The sequence below is a fragment of the Theropithecus gelada genome, chromosome 7b (genome assembly GCF_003255815.1).
Source record: "Theropithecus gelada isolate Dixy chromosome 7b, Tgel_1.0, whole genome shotgun sequence".
NCBI lineage: Eukaryota > Metazoa > Chordata > Mammalia > Primates > Cercopithecidae > Theropithecus > Theropithecus gelada.
The window spans coordinates 89,856,741-89,875,567 of NC_037675.1; the positions used below are offsets into that span (position 1 = coordinate 89,856,741).

General features: G+C 43.3%; 1 protein-coding gene across 4 annotated transcripts in view; it reads right to left on the reverse strand.

The window, feature by feature from the left end:
• Positions 1–2,784: 2,784 nt before the first annotated feature.
• The window catches only part of PTPN21 (protein tyrosine phosphatase, non-receptor type 21), an 88,545-nt gene continuing 72,502 nt past the window's right edge, over positions 2,785–18,827 (reverse strand). For 2 of the 4 annotated variants that reach the window (XM_025391907.1, XM_025391908.1), the window contains 7 exons: positions 16,064–17,496; positions 10,665–10,802; positions 9,252–9,473; positions 6,934–7,062; positions 6,511–6,745; positions 5,925–6,085; positions 2,785–5,281 (listed from right to left, as the gene is read on the reverse strand). In XM_025391907.1, coding sequence (XP_025247692.1) covers positions 5,153–5,281; positions 5,925–6,085; positions 6,511–6,745; positions 6,934–7,062; positions 9,252–9,473; positions 10,665–10,802; positions 16,064–17,496 — 2,447 coding nt within the window. In that variant the 3' untranslated portion in view covers positions 2,785–5,152. Of the gene's footprint in view, positions 5,282–5,924; positions 6,086–6,510; positions 6,746–6,933; positions 7,063–8,789; positions 9,474–10,664; positions 10,803–16,063; positions 17,497–18,827 lie in introns of those variants that run through there. The other 2 variants (XM_025391906.1, XM_025391909.1) reach the window with 2 other exon arrangements.

The following is an 18,827-nucleotide window of genomic DNA, read 5'->3' on the forward strand; positions in this document are numbered from 1 at the left end:
CTGGTTCCTTCTCATTTGGGTAGAGTATGTGAGGGAAGATCTAGGACTCAAGGGCTGCTGTTCAGATTCTTTTGTACCACGGGTTGCTCCTTTGATGTGATGCTCTCCCCTTTTCCCTAAGGATGGTGCGTCCTGAGAGCCAAACTGCAGTGATTGTTATTTCTCTTCTAGATCTAGTCACCCAGCAGAGCTACTGGGCTCTGGGCTGATGCTGGGGAGTGTCTGCATTTTAAAAGTCCTGAGATGTGATTCATCTTCAGGTCTTTCAGCCATGGATACCAGCACCTGCTCAAGTGGAGGTAACAGGAGAGTGAAGTGGACCCTGTGAGAGTCCTTGGTTGTATTTTTGTTAAGTGCCCTGGTTTTGTGTTGGTTGGCCTTTACTTTCTGTAAAGTTTCCCCATAAAACACTGACCAGTTTAACTTCAGTCGCTTTCTGAGTCTGAGCCACTGCCCGACAGGAGTGAGAATTTATTCTCTGATCTCACCAGCAGGGTGCAGTAGGGAGAAAAGTTGCCCTATAATTTCTTGGAGTACAGAACACATATAGATATGGTTTGGTTCTGTACCGCTGCTTACCTTTCAGGGCTCCTGTGGTTTGAGTAAGCTTCGGGGGCACAAACTAAAAGTTAACACCAAGAGTATTGCTTGCATGGGTAAATATTACTGAAAGTCAACATACAAGTGAACTTTTAGAGCGTATTTTTTATTTGGGAACTACCTGAAATACACAGAAAACTATGCCACCACTTTAACAATCCAAGGACTTCGAATGTTTTCTAAAATCCTATCTACCCAAGTATCCCCAAAACATGCAAACTTTGATCTGAATTTCCTAACGTTTCCTCATTTTTCGTTTATGTTTGTTTTGTTTTTTTGAGACAGAGTCTTACTCTGTTGCCCAGGCTGGAGTGCAGAGGCAAGATCTCAGCTCACTGCAACCTCTGCCTCCCAGGTTCAAGCAATTCTCCTGCCTCCACCTCCCTGAGTAGCTGGGATTACAGACACATGCCACCATGCCCAGCTAAGTTTTGTATTTTTAGTAGAGATGGGGTTTCACCATGTTGGCCAGGCTGGTCTCTAACTCCCGACATCGTGATCCACCCGCCTCGGCCTTGGCCTCCCAAGGTGCTGGGATTATAGGGGTGAGGCACCACGACCGGCTGTCCTCATTTTTCTATAAATAATTTTAGATAGTAGGGTAAATGGAGCTCTTATCTACAGGAATTTGAAAAGCTCATATTGAGAAATGCAGCTATTCCTCTACTTTTGAAATGTCTATCCCTCAGCTCAAAAGAAAGCCCCCTGCAATTTAGATTCTTAAAAAAAAAAATTAAACCGGAAAGGGATAGTTCTAGCTTGTTCCACATGAAATCTTGCTGATAAGCAAGCTCAACTACATTTCCACCCAAAAGAGTTCCTTTAAAAAGTCTGACTTACAGCCAGGCACAGTGGCTCATGCCTGTAATCCCAACACTTTGGGAGGCCAAGGCGGGTGGATCCCCTGAGATCAGGAGTTTGAGACGAGCCTGGCCAACATGGTGAAACCCCATCTCTACTAAAAATAAAAAATTAGCCGAGCGTAATGGTGCACATCTGTAATCCCAGCTACTTGGGAGGCCAAGGCAGGAGACTCGCTTGAACCCGGAAGGCAGAGGTTGCAGTGAGCCAAGATCGTGCCATTGCACTCCAGCCTGGGCCACGGAGCAAAACTCCGTCTCCAAAAAAAAAACAAAAAACAAAAAAAAGTCTTACTTACAATAGTAATTCCTGTTTCCATTTGTTCATGCAAATCTCAAACAATAAACCTGCTCTTGTCAAGTTGCAGCTAATCTCCAGTTTATTTTACTGTACATAGTTGTATATTTAAATTTTCTTAATATTGTGAACATTAACATCTCAACCCATCTGAAATGACTACTGTCTTCTGATGGTGAGAGCTTCACAGAAAAGCTGGCCACGTCATGCTGTCATCACTCAGTCCCACACCACCACAGTCTCCTCCCTCCTGTGTTTCTGACTAGACAGTGCTTTCTGGACTTTTCTAAGGAAGCACAGGCCCAGCTTCTAATTCGGCCAAAGGGTTTTAAAGACTAAATTCTAGCATTTTCTGAATGCTTCATAGATGTTCCAGAAGACATTAATAATAAATGACTACAATAAGCATTCCAAATGATATTCTAAAATGAGTACTTTCTGGCCGGACACAGTGACTCACGCCTATAATCCCAGCACTTTGGGAGGCCGAGGCAGACAGATCACTTGAGGTCAGGTGTTGGAGACCAGCCTGGCCAACGTGGTGAAACCCCGTCTCCATTAAAAATACAAAAATTAGCCCGGCATAGTGGTGCATGCCTGTAATCCCAGCTACTCAGGGGCTGAGGCAGGAGAATGGCTCGAACCCAGGAGGCAGAGGTTGCAGTGAGCCGAGATTGTGCCACTGCACTGTAGCCTGGGCAACAGAGCAAGGCTCCATCTCAAAAATAAAAAATAAAATGAGTACTTTCTGTGCTCAAAACTATCAGCTAAACTATTTCATCAAAAGACCCCACTAATCAGGAAAACTGATGCCAAAGATACCAAAATTGATCAGTGGAAAACACTGGTTTATAACTCGACGCTTTGTAGAAGTGCACATTTTGATAATTTGTATTAAAGACACTAAGATACATGAAGCACTGTGTAAGTTTGGCAGACATTAATATACTAATTTCAGAGGCAGTAAACCTATGAACCCTCAATGTTCTAGTTTGCTCTTGAAAATCACACTATTTCAAAGCTTAGTAATGTGGATAGATTTTTATTCAGAAATCCTTTCATATTCACTAACTGCAATTAAATGTTTAAAATTACATGGCTCTTAGGAACGATGTCAAACGTGCAACATTTTAAGAGTGATAGATTTAAACAGTAATTTTGCCCTCAGAAGTTTACTTATCAAATTATTACAACAGAAACACAAATAGACCATATATTACTCTTTAATTAGATTTGTTTTACAATATGTTCTTGTCAATGAGCTACGTCAAACTGTTTAAACCTGATAGAAAAGCATTTTCACAAAAACGTACCATGGAGAGGGAGGGGGAAGGGAAGAAGCACTTTTTCTAGAGATGGGAAATAGTCCCAGTAAAAAATTCTTACTCCTTTCTTCTAAGGAGCTCGTTCTGAATATTTTCACTTAGTTCTATTGTTCTTTAAACAGGACTTTAAAAAGAATTTTGTATTTACAAAATTTACATTTTGTTGCTACAAAATGTAATTTACGTTGTAAAATAAAAATGTAAAATTTTAATTTTGTTCCTACATGAGAAGTGTGCATACTTTCAATTAGTTTTCATTAATATCTTCTGAGTTTCCTCTTAGGTGGTTGGTTTCTGAGTAAGGCAGGGTTAGGCTGGTGCACACACTATTTAGGAAGTCCTGTCTCGTGGCTGACAACATACTTGTAGTGCTCAAAGAAGTGAGTTAAGGAGTGACATGGGAATCAAAATGATGCCTAGAATAGTGTAATTTAGGAAACAGCCCTAGATTTGATATTTTGGAAGCTTTTCATTTTAAGAAGAGACCCCAAAAAGAAGGAAAAAGGAAAGGGTTCCTCCACTAAATATTCCATTCATCCATACCTACTCAACGGTCATTCTGACGAGGCCATCTTAATCTGGGCCAGTGATGACACACTCCCCCTGTAACTCAGCCTGGTTCTGCCTATTGGGATGTGCCTAAACGTGATGGGTGAGGGGGCACTAAACAGCTAACACTGACCAGGGAATTAAGGAGCTAAAATGCAAGTACCTCTTGAATACCATAGCAATCTCTGTGCACAAATTTGGACTGTACTTTGTGGGAGAAGAGGTGAAAACTATTATTAACTATTCCCTTCCTTCAACCAAAAGGAAAAATACGCCTTTTCAAGGCTTCTTTTAATGATACTATAATGCTGAATTTATTTATGAAAAAGAAACAATACAGGTTTAGGTGGGAAAACCCCCAAGGAAACAGAGTAAGTCACGGGCTGTGGGAGGACTTGAATTCCCTGGGGACAGTGCTGTGGGGTCAGCCCCCATACTCCAAGCCCCTGCTCTCCATCCCAGCACCTCAGTCTGAGTCTAGATAATACTGCATTTTTGTAAAGATGAAGGCATCCTGCATTTACCATCACACTCCCCTACTCTTGTCCTAGTCATCTTACATACTTAGTCCTTAATCTCTCCCAAAACACTTCTCAGTGCCCATTGTTATTGTGCCATCTACAAAACAACACATACATTAAAACTCAGATATGTTTTTAACAAAAAAAGTGCTTAAAACCACCCTAGGCAAGTTTTTCACTTCATTTTCAACCAATAAAATCAAATTCATTTAGATTTATGAGTAATACTGAAAAAATAATGTTTATTCTCTTACATTTTAAATAATGTGCCTTCATCCCAACTTTACATTAACTGACTCATTTCAGTATCTAAATGAGTTGAGCTCTCATTTGAAAAATAGAGAAGATACAACTATATAGAATTTTTAGGATAAAAAATGTTCTGGATAGAAAAATCCTTTTGATGTTTCAAAATAACACTTATAGATTCTCAGTATAGTTTTCAGTTTGGTAACTAAACCATTAAGTAACCAAGGTTTTCAAAAAATTACAAAAGATAATAACATGATTTTTAAATACAAAGTTATCTAGGAGCCACTCATATCTGTGGATCATCCCTACACAAAGTTGTTTCTTACTAGAAAATCCCTAAATATTTGTCATAAAATAAAACTCCATTATCAAAAATTAGTTTAAGATAGAAATCTATGCGCTTTAATGATTGCCAGAATTGCCCAGCATAGCTTCAGTAAAATAGAGCATTGTCTAGAAAATACAATCTCCAAAACGTGTGCAAGTACTGCAAACCGGACAGACCAGGGCAGGGCAAGGCCCTTGAAACCAAGTCCTCCTTGAGCACCTTTCCCAGGTTAGAAACCCGTCTTCAGCCTGTGCTTCGCACATTTTCTTCAGTGCGCCGCCATTCAGACTGCACCATTTATGTCCCAGTGCCACGCTGCGTGGATCAAGCGTCAAGGGGGGAAAGTATGAGTTAGGCAAGCGCTTTTTTTTAAAGCTGTAAACGCTTCACATGACTGGCCCCATAAGGAATCTGGGAGCTTAGATGAGCCTGGAGCTTTTCAGGAACTGGATGAGGACTCTGTACACAAACGTGTACTGGCAGAGAGTCTGCACCAGCATCATTCTCTGTTGCCTCAGCATGTCCAGTACTCTCGGGATGTCCAGTACCTAGGTTGAGAGAAATGGTAATGAAGATAATGCGTTCCCCTTGGGAGAGAGAAAGGATGGGAAGACACTAGTGTCCTGGCAGAAACCTGGTTAGGAGATGCACACAGTCTCTTTTCTACCTTAGCATCTTTTAGAAATAAGCCATGATGGCCTACTTCTGATTTTCGGATTAGTTTTAACTATAAATAGAATGTCCATGCAGACTATTTTGTCAACATTCCCTGGGTATAGCTCACTGACTCTGTATGGTTGGACATAATTACCATATCTCACTAAATACCAAGATTCTACAAAAACATAGTGTGCTCTCAATATCTATTTCCCTCAAGGGCTCTGGGCAGCATGAATCATCCTTGAAATGTAAACAGAAAAAAAGAGTTCTGAGCTCAAATTTGAAAAACCTTGAGCAAGTAAAACAAAATTAAACAGCTTTATTTATCGTATGACTTCTCAGTCTTTAATATGCTAATTGGTACTGAGACTCTCCAAGAAGACACAGCCTTTTGCAGGGAACATTAGTGACATCTTGAGGCCACCAGAGTCCAAGGAAATGTGCGCAAAAAGAGCTATTAGGTCACTACGTCCCTATCTTCCCCAGCCTTATTTCCACCCAAAAAGGCCAGGCAATCATAAGCGCCATCACCTCATTGTGTTCCAGGCAGGCGATCATGATCTCTGACAAAATAACCACGCCAGTCCTTCCTACCCCAGCACTGCAGTGGACCAGCAACGGAGGGTTTAGGCTTTGGGGATCACTTGTGCTATTTGTATGGCGTCGAACAGACTGGATCTCTTCAAGATACGCTGTGGAAAATCAATGAAATAGAAAAATACTCAAGGATCAAGGCATATCAAATTGACGACTCAATCTTCATATTCTCCCCACTGATTAAGAGGACTGCAGACAAAGAGCACTGGGTACCAGTGAACCAAACCCAACCACCGAGGGACAGTGTGACCCTGAGCAAGTCACTACCTCTGCCCACTTTCTGGTCTACAAAATGAAATGGGGGAGACACTGAGTCAGTTGTGGCATTCTACTCACTACCAAATCATCATTTATAAACCTCTTGTTAACCCTCCCCAAAACACTTGTATTCTTTATGTTAAACCAAGTCCGAAGCTTATATGAGAGAACATAAAGGAAATATTTCAGAAACATAAATGTTCCTCTCTGTTTAACAGCTCCAGAGGCAGCTGTCCTGGGAACAAACTTAAAAGTCACTCACATAAAAATCCCTTGAGGTCTTCTGGACAGCCATGCTCAGGCCAGTCTGTGTATTGGAGGTGCCAGACGGTCCTCTCTTGCCCAGTAAGGAGGTGCTTCATCTTCAGGCCCGTGGTGGCATAGCAGCCAGAGTCTGTGCGGAAGCGGGTCGTGATCTTAAACCTTCCATAGGTGACAGTGTTGTGCCTGGAACCAAGTCGTGGCCAATACCTAAAGCTCTTCTCCCTTCCACCCTCCTGTTAAAGACGAGCACGGTTAAATGACTCGAGATCCGACAATGGATGCCCTTCTCACACAGATGGCACATCTGAAACAGAACCACAACCCTACCCTGCCTTTTTCTCCACAGGTCAGGATTCTAGATGATTAACATTAACTGTTCTTCAGAGGCTGAGAAAATCACTTAAGAGAAATGAATACCTACCTCTTCTGCTGTCACCATTGCTATAATTGCAATTCCCTGTTCCCATACCATCTGCCAAAAATCTTGACAGGTATTCTGTAGTGGTCCCTGTGTGGCAATATAATCCCATTCAATTCCACTGACAGAGACCTGGGATTAGAAAAGGTTAAAAAAGTTGACATGTGTGTATAATATACATAGGTATGTATGCATACATTCATGGTAGTACTAAAAAAGTTGTTTAAAAAAGTAAAAAAGTAGTAAACTGGATTATTCAGCAGAATAAGGAAAGACTTTTCATCTTTTCCCTTGTGAATACAATTTGCATTACTGACATTTTTATAAACGTAGGTACTGTGAATATACATAATATCTATGCAACCTGCTTAACCTTGCTGAATCTCAGTTCTCATTTATAAAATAAAAATACTGCCTACCCTCATAGGGTCGTTGTGAGGACTGAGTCAGTATCTATGGTACCTGGTATATAACTCAATAAGTAGCTATTATTACAGCCATGGTTCCTCTTCTTTAAAAAAAAAAAAAAAAAAAAAACTTCCTACTTAAGATAGTCTCACCTCTGAACTTCTGAGTCAAGGTCACTCTCCACAATAATATGAAGTTTCCACTTAAGATTTAACTTCCTTGAGAGCAGTCTAATACAACAGTAATTACTAGATTTGTAGTTAAGAGACCTGGGTTAAATCTTGGCTTCACCAATGTTGAGTGACGACAATAACTGTCTCCAGACGCTCACTAAATGTAAAACCCAGTGCCAAGCCTTGTGTCACATGCACTCTCACTCAGGGCTGCCAGTCCCCTAGTCACTGCTCCACATCATCTCACTGAGCACCCAGTGGCTGCCACTGTGGATGAGTAGCAGATTGTAACAGTGAATAAGTACTAGGGAGGAGGAAGGGCTAGTGAGAAGCCAGCAGGGTAGGTGTCATCATTTATTTATTTCCATATAACTGAGATGACGTCCCACAACACAGCTTATAAAGTGAGGTCCCACCTCATTTTAGATCTAGGAGTCAGACCCAGGTCTCAAATTCTTTCCTCTATTCTGCAAGTGGCTGCTGAAGATTTTGAAATATCACTACAGAACTACAGTATCATTCATTCTTATCCATCTAGTCATAAGAGACTGGATGAGTTATTTCAAAGAAATGCTCAATTTTTAAGTAAAGTATGCTGATCTTATATTTAAAAATAAAAGAGTATGTGCATAGGTTCCCAAAAGCCATCAAGGGGTCCTGGCATTCACAGGCAGACTTCCAGTCTCCAGAAAGCCTTGGTGTCAGCTTGTTCCCTTCTCAAATAATACTTGCAAACTAAAGAAAAAAAAGCACCACCTGTCCACACTTACTCCTTCACTCACCATGAGATTTCTCCTTCCCAAAATAAAGAACTGAATGTGGCCAGCATGAACAAAGGGTACAATGAGGAAGAAGGAACATCTGGCTTTATTCCATCATGTGTTGTGAATCATCATTTTGTCCATTTTCATGGCAGTGATATTACCCCAGATAAGGTGCCAAGAACATACATTGGGGAAGGAGAGTCTCTTAAATACATGGGGTGGGAAAACTGGATATCCATAAGCAGAAAAATAAAAATAAAACTAGACCCCCTATCTCTCACCATAAACATTACCCCAGTTTAATGACATTATACTGGTTCCAGGAAAAAAGCACTTCTTCAAAGAACAAAATGATACTTAAAAATTATTACAAAGAGTATGCAAAGAGAACAGATGGCACCTTTTGAAAGTTTTTGTGAACACCATCAAAAAGCCGAGACACTTCTGTTACCTAAAAATGCATGTCAGTATGTGATGAGGAAAAACTTGCAATTCAGTGGCTCCCAGAAGAATTTATGAGCTAAAAAGAGGTCTTCAGATTTAGAAGGACAAAGTTCTAAAGCCAGGCAACAGAAGGTCAAGGCTGTAGGGAGCCATGATCACACCACTGCACTCCACCAGTCTGGGCGACAGAGCAAGACTCCATCTCAAAAAAGGCAAAAGAAAAAAAGCCAGGCAAATAAGTGTGCCCTGAATCCTGGTAACAGTGCTGGGGGCAGAGTGGTTTCGCACATGGAGAGACACGACTTTGGCTCTGTCTGATAGACACTTTTTACCTAGCACTGGTGTGTGGATTTCCCAGCTTGTAGTACAGTTTGTCACAAATGTTCAAAACTAGAGTGTTTATCTAAAACAATAAAATGAAAATAAATTTTAAAATATCTGCATTCTAAACAGACATGAATACAATTCTTACCATTCTTGTAATTTAACTGAAACTGCATGTGCTGTTTATTACTTGAGGCGTTCCTCTCACCTTAATATGTGATGCATTGATGTAACCAGTGTTGTTTTCTTTAGTTGGGACCAACTCCACTCTCGCATCGTCATAAGGAAGAACATCTTGGAATCGATTTCTTTCTCCATTTTCAGGGAGTCGTGCTGTTGAGCACTCCCCATCAACTAGCCGTTTCTTAAGAATTCTTTCATATTCTGTGAATACCATTCCTTGTTCTAATCGTTGTTCCAGAATTTTACACTATAAAACAGAATATATGGAATAACATGAATACAGCCACATGTCGTGGCTACCTTTTGACTGTATATTTGAAATCTTGTTTTCTGCTTCACACCTAGCACTGTCTAATATTGAAAATTCTAGGTTGGGCACGGTGGCTCATGCCTGTAATCCCAGCACTTTGGGAGGCCAAGGAGGGAGGATCACTTGAGCCTAAGAGTTCAGGACCAGCCTGAGCAACACAGTGAGACCCTGTCTCTGCAAAAAATTAAAAAATGAGCCAGGTGTGGTGGTGCATGCCTGTGGTCCCAGCTACTTGGGAGGATGAGGCAAGAGGACTGCTTGAGTCCAGGAGCTTGAGGCTGCAGTGAACCGTGAGGTTCACTATCTCAAAAAAATCAAAACAAATAAAAACAAAAACAAAATTCTAGGTGAAAACAAAGTTAAAATTTTAATAAGTCACAACAACAAGAATTAAAAGAACAAAAGACAATCATTTTGGTGAGAAATATAACGCAAAGTTTTGTTTAAAGTTGAAAATTGGCCTAAAGAAATTTGTTGAATTCATTTTCTCTAGATCTGTGGTCAATTTTGTGACCCCCAATAGATGGAATTCTCCTGGGGAACAGTAAATCTAGGGGACGGATAATGAGTTCCATCATCTATGAACACGTGTTTTCATTTTGTATCATACGACATATAAAAGACTAAAGCAGTAGGAAATATTGGAAACTACCTCCAGGATCCCGTTGTAAAGCAAATGTATGCATATCTGATTTTGATGTAATAAAAACTCTTAGAAAATACACCTCAGGCACAAAAGGAAGTTTTGAAAAATTGAGAAACTACTCTCGAGATAAACTTTCAATATAATAAAAGTCAGTGTCTACTGTCTTTCCTATGTATGCTCCTGTATTTTTGTAGATTTCTTCTCACTTTAAGGCCATCAAAATCAAGACTGCCCCAAAAGGCCAAGAGAAGGTAAAAAAGAACACTGAGAAACAAACAAAAAATCAGCATTCAAACCTGAAATTATCTATAGACATTAGCTATACATTTGCCCCAATTTTGAGGACCATATTACAAAATTCCTTAACAATCATTTATTATTAAATTACGTTAGAAAATTCACCAAAATCTCATGAAGGCATCTGCGTAGTATTTACCGGTTGTTCCAGAGAAGGCGCAAAGCCCCGTGTGTCCCATACGTACCCTTTCATCATTTGTTGCTCTGGTAGCCACTTCCTTTCCTTCATCAGGCAGAGGCACTCGAGATAGGGAGAGTCCGTTTAGGGCAGCCAGTTTAAGAGGACCAATTTTTTTTGCATCTACTCGAGTCTTTTTCATTCCCTGTAAAAGAATTTATATGTATATATGAAACATACACAAATACAACCCCTGTGAAAAGAAATGTCAATGCACTGAAGACCAGGAACACACAAAGGGAGGGTTCTCCTTTCACAATAAGCCCAGAAAGATTACACTCCTTCACACACCACTTGTTTACCAAACATTAGTAGGAAGACATTCCTTTCAAGGCCAAAGCCCTGATAAGTCTTCCAGATAGAAGGTTTTGAAACACGATTGGTTACAAAGTTCTGTTGTAATGAAAGGTGGGGCTCCAGGCAGACCGCATTCCTTTTAAAACAAGACAGACATAAAAAAATCAGCTGAAGTCCAAAAAAAAAAAAAAAAAAAAAAAAGCTTTAAATGCAATCACTTGACTATAATAAGCTTTTATTGTTTGTTTTTTTGTTTTGTTTTTGTTTTTGTTTTTTTGAGACAGGGTCTTCACTCTGTCACCCAGGCTGGATGGAATGCAGTGGCACCATCCTAGCTCACTGCAGCCTCAACCTCTAGTCTCAAACAATCCCACCTGAACCTCCCGAGTACCTGGGAATACCAGCACATGCCACCATGCCCAACTAATCTCTGTGTTTTTGGTAGAGATGGGGTCTCACTATGTTGCCCAGGCTGGTCTCGAACTCCCAAACTTAAGCAATCCTCCTGTGGTGGCCTCCCAAAGTGCTCGAGATTACAGGCATGTGCCACCATGCCTGGCCAGCTTTTATAATTTTTAAAATATATAAATTCTTTAAGTCATTCTGAAAAAATTAAATGCTTTCTGCAGCAGCCCCCTTTGTGTGTTGAAGCTCCCTCCTCATATGCTACTCTGCGTTCTAGCGTGGACTTGGATGACCCGGGTTAGATCACGCTACCTCTCAGAATGGCTACATTTTTAAACAAGGAAAATAAAACACAGCTAAAATCTCCATCATGACACCAGGAGGACAGGACAGAACAGAAGGCATCAACAAAATCTTATCTCCTGAAATCAGGTGCTTCCTAAAGTTATTATTAGAGCATGATTTTCCTCTCTGAGAATAAGCATAAGAACGCTAAGTTGACCAGGCGCGGGGGCTCACACCTGTAACCCTAGCATTTTGGGAGGCCAAGGCAAGCGGATCATGAGGTCAGGAGATTGAGACCATCTTGGCCAACAGGGTGAAACCCCATCTCTACTAAAAATACAAAAATTAGCTGAGCAGCGTGGCGTATGCCTGTAGTCCCAGCTACTAGGGAGGCTGAGGCAGGAGAATGGCTTGAACCCGGGAGGCGGAGATTACAGTGAGCTGAGATCAGGCCACTGCACTCCAGCCTGGGGGCAGAGTGAGACTCCGTCTCAAAAAACAAATGCTAAGTTTCGTTGGATATACTTTCCTTGGGAGACATCAATATAATGAGTAGCCCCAACTGGAAAAAAATCGTTCTGCCCTGTAAACAAAATCAGTGTTACTCCAGCTCTCTCAACCTGTAACAGGCCAGGAAGCCCCATGATAATGGTGCAAGAACAGAGGGAAAAGGCATCTTGGTAAGAGGGGAAAAAATCCTAAAAGATTGCTGCTGTAATTGGAGACTACGATTGGTACCTAACTCAAAAAGCTAAGTGGATTAATTTTTAATTTTATAATTCATATTTGATAATGAGCTCCCCACATAATGCAGTCTAGACTGGAAGCAGCAGAGGCCTGGGTTCACATGTGGCCTCTAACTGACCAACTTCTTTCAGGCAAGTCACTTTTCCTCTGTAAGCCTCACCTAGACAGAAAGAGACAGATACACTCAGACACAGGCATACAGACTAAAAAGTTCCTGCTTAGGCTGAAATTTAATGGTTCTAACGTGCAGAAAACAGTGATGTGCTGGTAATATTTAACACTGGCTCTTGGAAGGAAGTTTTGATTGGTGTTTGCCCATATCCATGGTGTAAATACTCTCATCACAGCCAATTTCAAACGGTTAATGTCACATCAGTTGGCTCACAAGATTCCTGAAAATTTAAGTCGGCTCTTGCCAGCTAATACGAGCTAGCTCCCGCACTTCTCTGCCTGAAAGTGACTCAAAATATCCCACACTGGGACACGCTGGATAAAGTTGATTGGCTGTGAGGTCAGTTCAAAGCCAGTATTGGAAGAATGTTGTATGTACTCAAAACTAGCCTTGAATATGCCTTAATTAGCCCTTAGAATATAAACATAGGATTTTAATGCATACCCTGCACAGTGACTTCTTATGTGAGAACCAGTGCACTAAAGGGTACAACAAAAAGAAAATCTTTATGTAGATGTATAAGCACCCAAACCAGTCTGCCTTTAAGATAACAATCAGGTCGCTGGAGGTGGAGATGGGTGGAGAATTCTAAAATCATTCCTACTTGTCTGCAGTTTATTTCACTGTTTTTAATACTAAACCTCCATAACCTTAATTCACATTAGGAAATTTGTTGTAACGATTAAGATAATGGCAACCCCATGTTACTATGAAAGGTCAGAGGAGACAACAGGGGATTGGCCTCTTCCACTCTTGAAAACCATTAAGTTCAATGTATGATGCCACCTCACAGTAATGTTAATATTGACTAAGCTCTTTCAATGTGCCAGAACCTCATTTTATTCCCCCAACAATTCTCTGGGGTCCTCTCATTGACAAACGTAAAAGCTGAGTCACAGAGAGATTAAATAGCTTGTCTGAGGCCACATGGCTGCCTCTTTTACAAGGTAATCAGTGTCAAAACAAGTAAAAGCAAATCTTTGGTTAAAATCAGTTATGCTGAATCATATAATTCAGGAGGCATTTTTTCATGCCTAACTGCATGTGGGACATAATGCCATGAAGCAGGCAGAGCAGGGATGACCGTCCTCGTGATCTGAGGTTATCTGATGTGGAAGCTGAGGTTCTGACGCATGAAGGGTCCTGACCGTGTCACCAAGAACTAACAAATGGCAGGCTCTAGACTCAGCCCCAAGGTTCTTAACTCGTAGGACCTCTGCTCTTTCCTCGTGACCACAGTTGCCATACCCATTCTTTAAGTAGAATCCTGTAAGCAAAAAGGACCAAAACCATAATCCAATCACATAATTTTACTATTATTGTGGTCTTAAAAGTCAATGGGAGAGAAAAGTTCTTTTAAGAGAACCAAATTGATCAACGTCCTCAGATTTAACTGAACCTACCAGACCCCATTCAAAACATACAGGGATAAAATAGGCCTGAGTACTTAGCTGTACTCAAATAGCATTTGCGGAAAGTACTTGAGTCACCATAAAAACAGACAGTTCTTAATGCAATGGGAAGGGTGTGAAGTATAAAAGGACTCTGTCCAGCTGGCTCTGGGATTCAGGTAGAGTTACTTTGGAAAATCTACCCACATCTTATCCCTGAATCACTGCTCCCTACACTCTTAAATCTGTGTCCGCTGAAGGCATTGACCTTTACTGTTCAGGTACGTGAGTCATGTTGTACACTTGTGAAAAACTTAAAAATCAACTTAAAATTCAAACCCAAAACTTACTAAAAGAAAGCAAATTTAGGCCAGGTGTGGTGGCTCACACCTGTAATCCCAGCACTTTGGGAGGCTGAGGCAGGCAGATCACGAGGTCAGGAGATGGAGACCATCCTGGCTAACACGGTGAAACCCCGTCTCTACTAAAAATATAAAAAATTAGCTGGGTATGGTGGCGGGTGCCTATAGTCCCAGCTATTCGTGAGGCTGAGGCAGGGGAATCGCTTGAACCCGGGAGGCAGAGGAGGCAGTGAGGCGAGATCGCACCACTGCACTCCAGCCTGGGCAACAGATCAAGACTCTTCTCAAAAGAAAAAAAAAAAAAGCAAATTTAAATCTATGGTACTTTTTTTGTTAAGTAGGTACATTAATCTCTTTCATAAGCACTATAATAGTGTGGGTTTTTTCCTGTTTAGCAAGATGTTTGCAGCATCTTAAAGGATCTCATACACTAGGCCAGAACCACACTTGAAATGAGCCCTCCTGTCTGAGTTTGCAATTTAGCAGCGATGTGGGGAGGAGAACCCTAGTTGCCAAGACACTGGAAGCCAATGGGAGATAGGATGGAGGCCCTAATTAAGTTAGCCTGGATCAAGTGCGGGGCATGAGGAGTGGAGATGTGGGCCAGGAAAAGCTGGAAGCCTGAGCACTGCAACAAAATAACTTCGGGTGGACACACTTCATCACAAGGCCACAAATGCTTAGTCCCAGGTTGAGGACGGAGTTTAAAAGTTTCAGTGAAAGACAGACTAGCAAGGCTTCAACAGATAATTATGACTTAATAGAATATATACAGTATACTTCAATGCAGAACATACATTGACAATGTAGATGATAACAGAACTGGCTGCTAAGTATGGGTTTAAAATTCCAGTTCAGTCACTCACTAGTCATGTGACCTTGAAAAGTTAGTTAATATCTAAGTCTGTTTCTTCAACTGTAAAACAGGCATAACAATAGGCTTACTGTAAATAGGCCAGAAAAGTAGAGGAAATGCTTGGCCCATGGTAAATGCTCCAAGGATGGCAGCTAGAGATGATGCTATTATGCTTTTTTATATTTTGCTTCAAAGTAGGTAAAAAGTGCTTAATTCATATTTATTTATTAGGCTGAATATTAAAGAACTGCATCTTCTACAAGGGACTTTCCTTAGATTCTCAGTTGAATTCATCTTTCTTTTAAATTTAAGAAACCTGGACGTCTCAGGATTTGCCTTGACCAAGTGCCACCTTCCCAACTCCAGGATCACTCTGGAGAATCACAGCCAAGATATGTAAGCTATATCCACACACACTCCAACCTGGAGAATTATATTAGGATTGGGAACACTTTCCTGGATGCTTTTCTCAGGTATCTCTTCAACAAACTAAACAAATGCACTCCTGGGGTGCCGCATCACCCACAGTATTTTTAATGTGTGGCTAAAGCAATCCTGGCTAAAGTCATGAAACCTTAACTGTCTTTCCCTTAACACTGCGTTACTAAAACCTTTCATGTTTTCCATTCCTTTCGACAAAGTCCTGTGAATTTACCTTTTCACTTCATCTATAATAATCTCCAGTAAAACCACTAAAATTCAAGTGGATCCCCATGATTTCCATATGTAAATTTCAATGTGTTCAAAATTAGACAAAAAGACAGTGACGTGGGGGAATGAAGAACGTTAGAAGAACAAGAGGAGCTGAAAAACACGGGACGTGATGAGTGAAAGAACCGCCAGGGCGAAGGCGCAGTCCCCTGGCCGGGCACTGCTCGCCACGTGGCTTACCCCCAGGGGCGGGAGCCCTTCCACGATGTTCTTCTTCCCAGAGAGGAGGTCCGACACCGGCCTCTTCTTCAGGGAGTCCCTCCGGGCTCGGTAGCGGCCAGACGTGGTGAGGTCGGACTCCGACATGGAGGGCGTCAGCAGCCCGTCTCTCCAGGGCCGCTGGGCCTCTGCGGTCGTGTGGACGGGACTGCTGTCCATCATCCTCTTCTCCGAGTCCGGAACGTGGGCCTTGGGCTCGAGGATGTGCAGGGGCCCGGCGAGCAGGGCGCGAGGGCAGCCAGGTGGGTCCTGGGTCAGGCCAGGCCGGGGCTCGCGCGCACGTCCAGGGGACGCCCGGGCCCCGCTCTCCTCTTCGAAGTCCTCGTCCTCTTCCTCCTCGCTGCTGTGGATCAGCATGGTGGCGTCTGACAGGGACTTCTCATGGCCATATCTCAAACCCTCCGCCTCCTCCTGCCCTTCCCGCTTCGTTCTCTCGGTGAAAACGCTGGGCTGGGAGCCCGCCGAGAGGGCTCGCGGCACCACCTCCGCCGCCGACGCGGACAGCGTCCGCTCCTTGAGCCGCAGGCCCTCCAGGCAGTGGCTGAGCCCGGCCACCTCGATGCTGTTCCGCTTGTGCAGCTGTGCGTGGCGCGCGGCGGTGAGGGGCTCGCTGACTTCCTGCAGCGAGTGCGCCACGGGCAAGCTGTCCTCCTGGAACGTCTGCACCGAGTGGTGCACGCGCCGCGTGATGAGGTCGGGGTTGCTACTGCTGATGTACAAGTGGCGGGACAGGTCGGGCGTGCTGTTGGCTGGCCTGGGGGGCGGGTAGGGTGGGGGTGGCCGGTACACCTGCGTCCGCATGATGTTGGGGGCCGGGTAGTCCTGCGCCTGCAGCTGCGCGTTCGTCAGCTCGGGCACGCTGACCGCGCCCACCACGGGCCGCCGCTCGGCGGGGTAGGGGTAGGGAGACGGGCTGTGGAAGCTGTAGCTCAGGCTGAACGGGCAGTGCGCCGTCGGCGGCGAGGGGAGCTGCGCGTGCTCGCGGATCTCGGGCTGGCTGTAGACCAGCGCCGCGGGCCTGCTGTAGGCGTACGAGCTGCCGATGTTGAGGTTTCGCAGCGAGTGGCTCTGCCGTTCCGCATGCACCAGGCCCCTGTTGAGCTGCTTCATCACAGTCTCATAGTCTGGGGTGGGGCGGTAGGACGGGGGTATCAGGGCGCTGTGCCGATGGGATGGGACGTAGTCAGGCCTCATGACGTCACTCCCGGTGATGCTTGGGTTGGACGACATCGGCGAGGGCTGCAAGTAGGGCTGAGGATTATTTAAGGAGTTGGTGCTGTGTGCGCTGTAGACACTGCCGTTACGAATCCGACCATTGAGGTCAATCTGGGCTCTATCCAAGCTTGTCTGAGAGTGACAGTAGTATCCGTTCTGGTTGGGCACAAAGAGGTTATCTAGAAAAAGAATAAGTTCAAAATGAGATTTTTTTTAATTGGACTAATTACTCCAACCAAATATTGAGATCGGCCCTTACCTCTGAGGACATTTGAACACAGCTTGTAAAAATCCATGCTAAAATGACCTAGCTTTAGCCACACTATCTGAGTGACCCTGGGAGCTTCGGCTTCCTCATCTATAGGATGGGGATGGCTCTGCCTACTTAAGGGGTGGCATTCATTGGGTGACAAAGTAAGACCCTGTCTTAAACCACACACACAGCAGACTAGCAGACTTTTTGGTACTCTGGGGAAGTTGAGGCAGAGATACCATTCAAGGCACTGGGCTGGGGACTCTTTCTTCCCTGGGTAGGGATGTGGCCTTGCTGCTGCTGAGCCAGTTCAAGCACCGACTGTCTGTAAGCATTTCCTTAACTGGAATTTTTTATTGTTCTTCCCAAATGAATACACAAGCTTCGACTGTAAAAGGGTAATGGTATAGCAGGATCTGAGCTTCTCTGGTCCAACAGTGTCACCAGCAGCCACACAGCCCATAAAGTGTCCAGAGCCAAGAGGAGTCACATTAAAACAGCTGCAGCTGCCCCCTGCCCTGGCTCCCATGTTTCAGGAAGATCCAGACCTGCGGCTAACAGAATCAGTTTAACCTAATCTTACAATAGCTATGCATGTGTCCCTGCCCAGGGATGACAGGGGCCATGTTTCTTCTAGTCAATTTGTAGCTCACCTGCCTTCTGTTACTGAGGATGATTTCCAACCCTAGATGATTTCTAACACTCAGCACCAACTCCTTCAAATAACAATTTCCTCTGAAAGGCATTATTTGTGCTTCAAAATCTCCATAGTGATTTAAGTGATACTTAATATGCCACAATCCGGTGGGTACACTTTATTCTGGTGGCACATAAGGCTGTGAGGAAATAGCATTCAAACCTCCATGGTATTCTTCTGCTGACACACAGCACTTCCTTGTCACTGTGCTTTCCTTGTCTATGCAAAGCTTGGTGGTGGCTCCATCTCTGCAATCCCACTTTTCTCACTGCTGTCACAGCTCGGGCCCCTACCCCAGGCTTGTCTGAACTAGCTCTACAGCCACCTAGTCTCCCTGCTTCTGCACCCCACAAACCATCTAGCCATTTATGGGACTGTTATGTGGAAAAGGCAATACTGAGAATAGAAGGGGAAAAAGACGGTTGGAATACAGGCAAGAAAAGGGGAAAGGTATGCATGAAATCACCATTAATTCAAGGAAGGGAGAAGAGATAAAGGGTTACAGGAGTCCAGAGGAAGGAATGGTCATTTCCAGCCTGGGTGGGGTTGATGGGGACAAG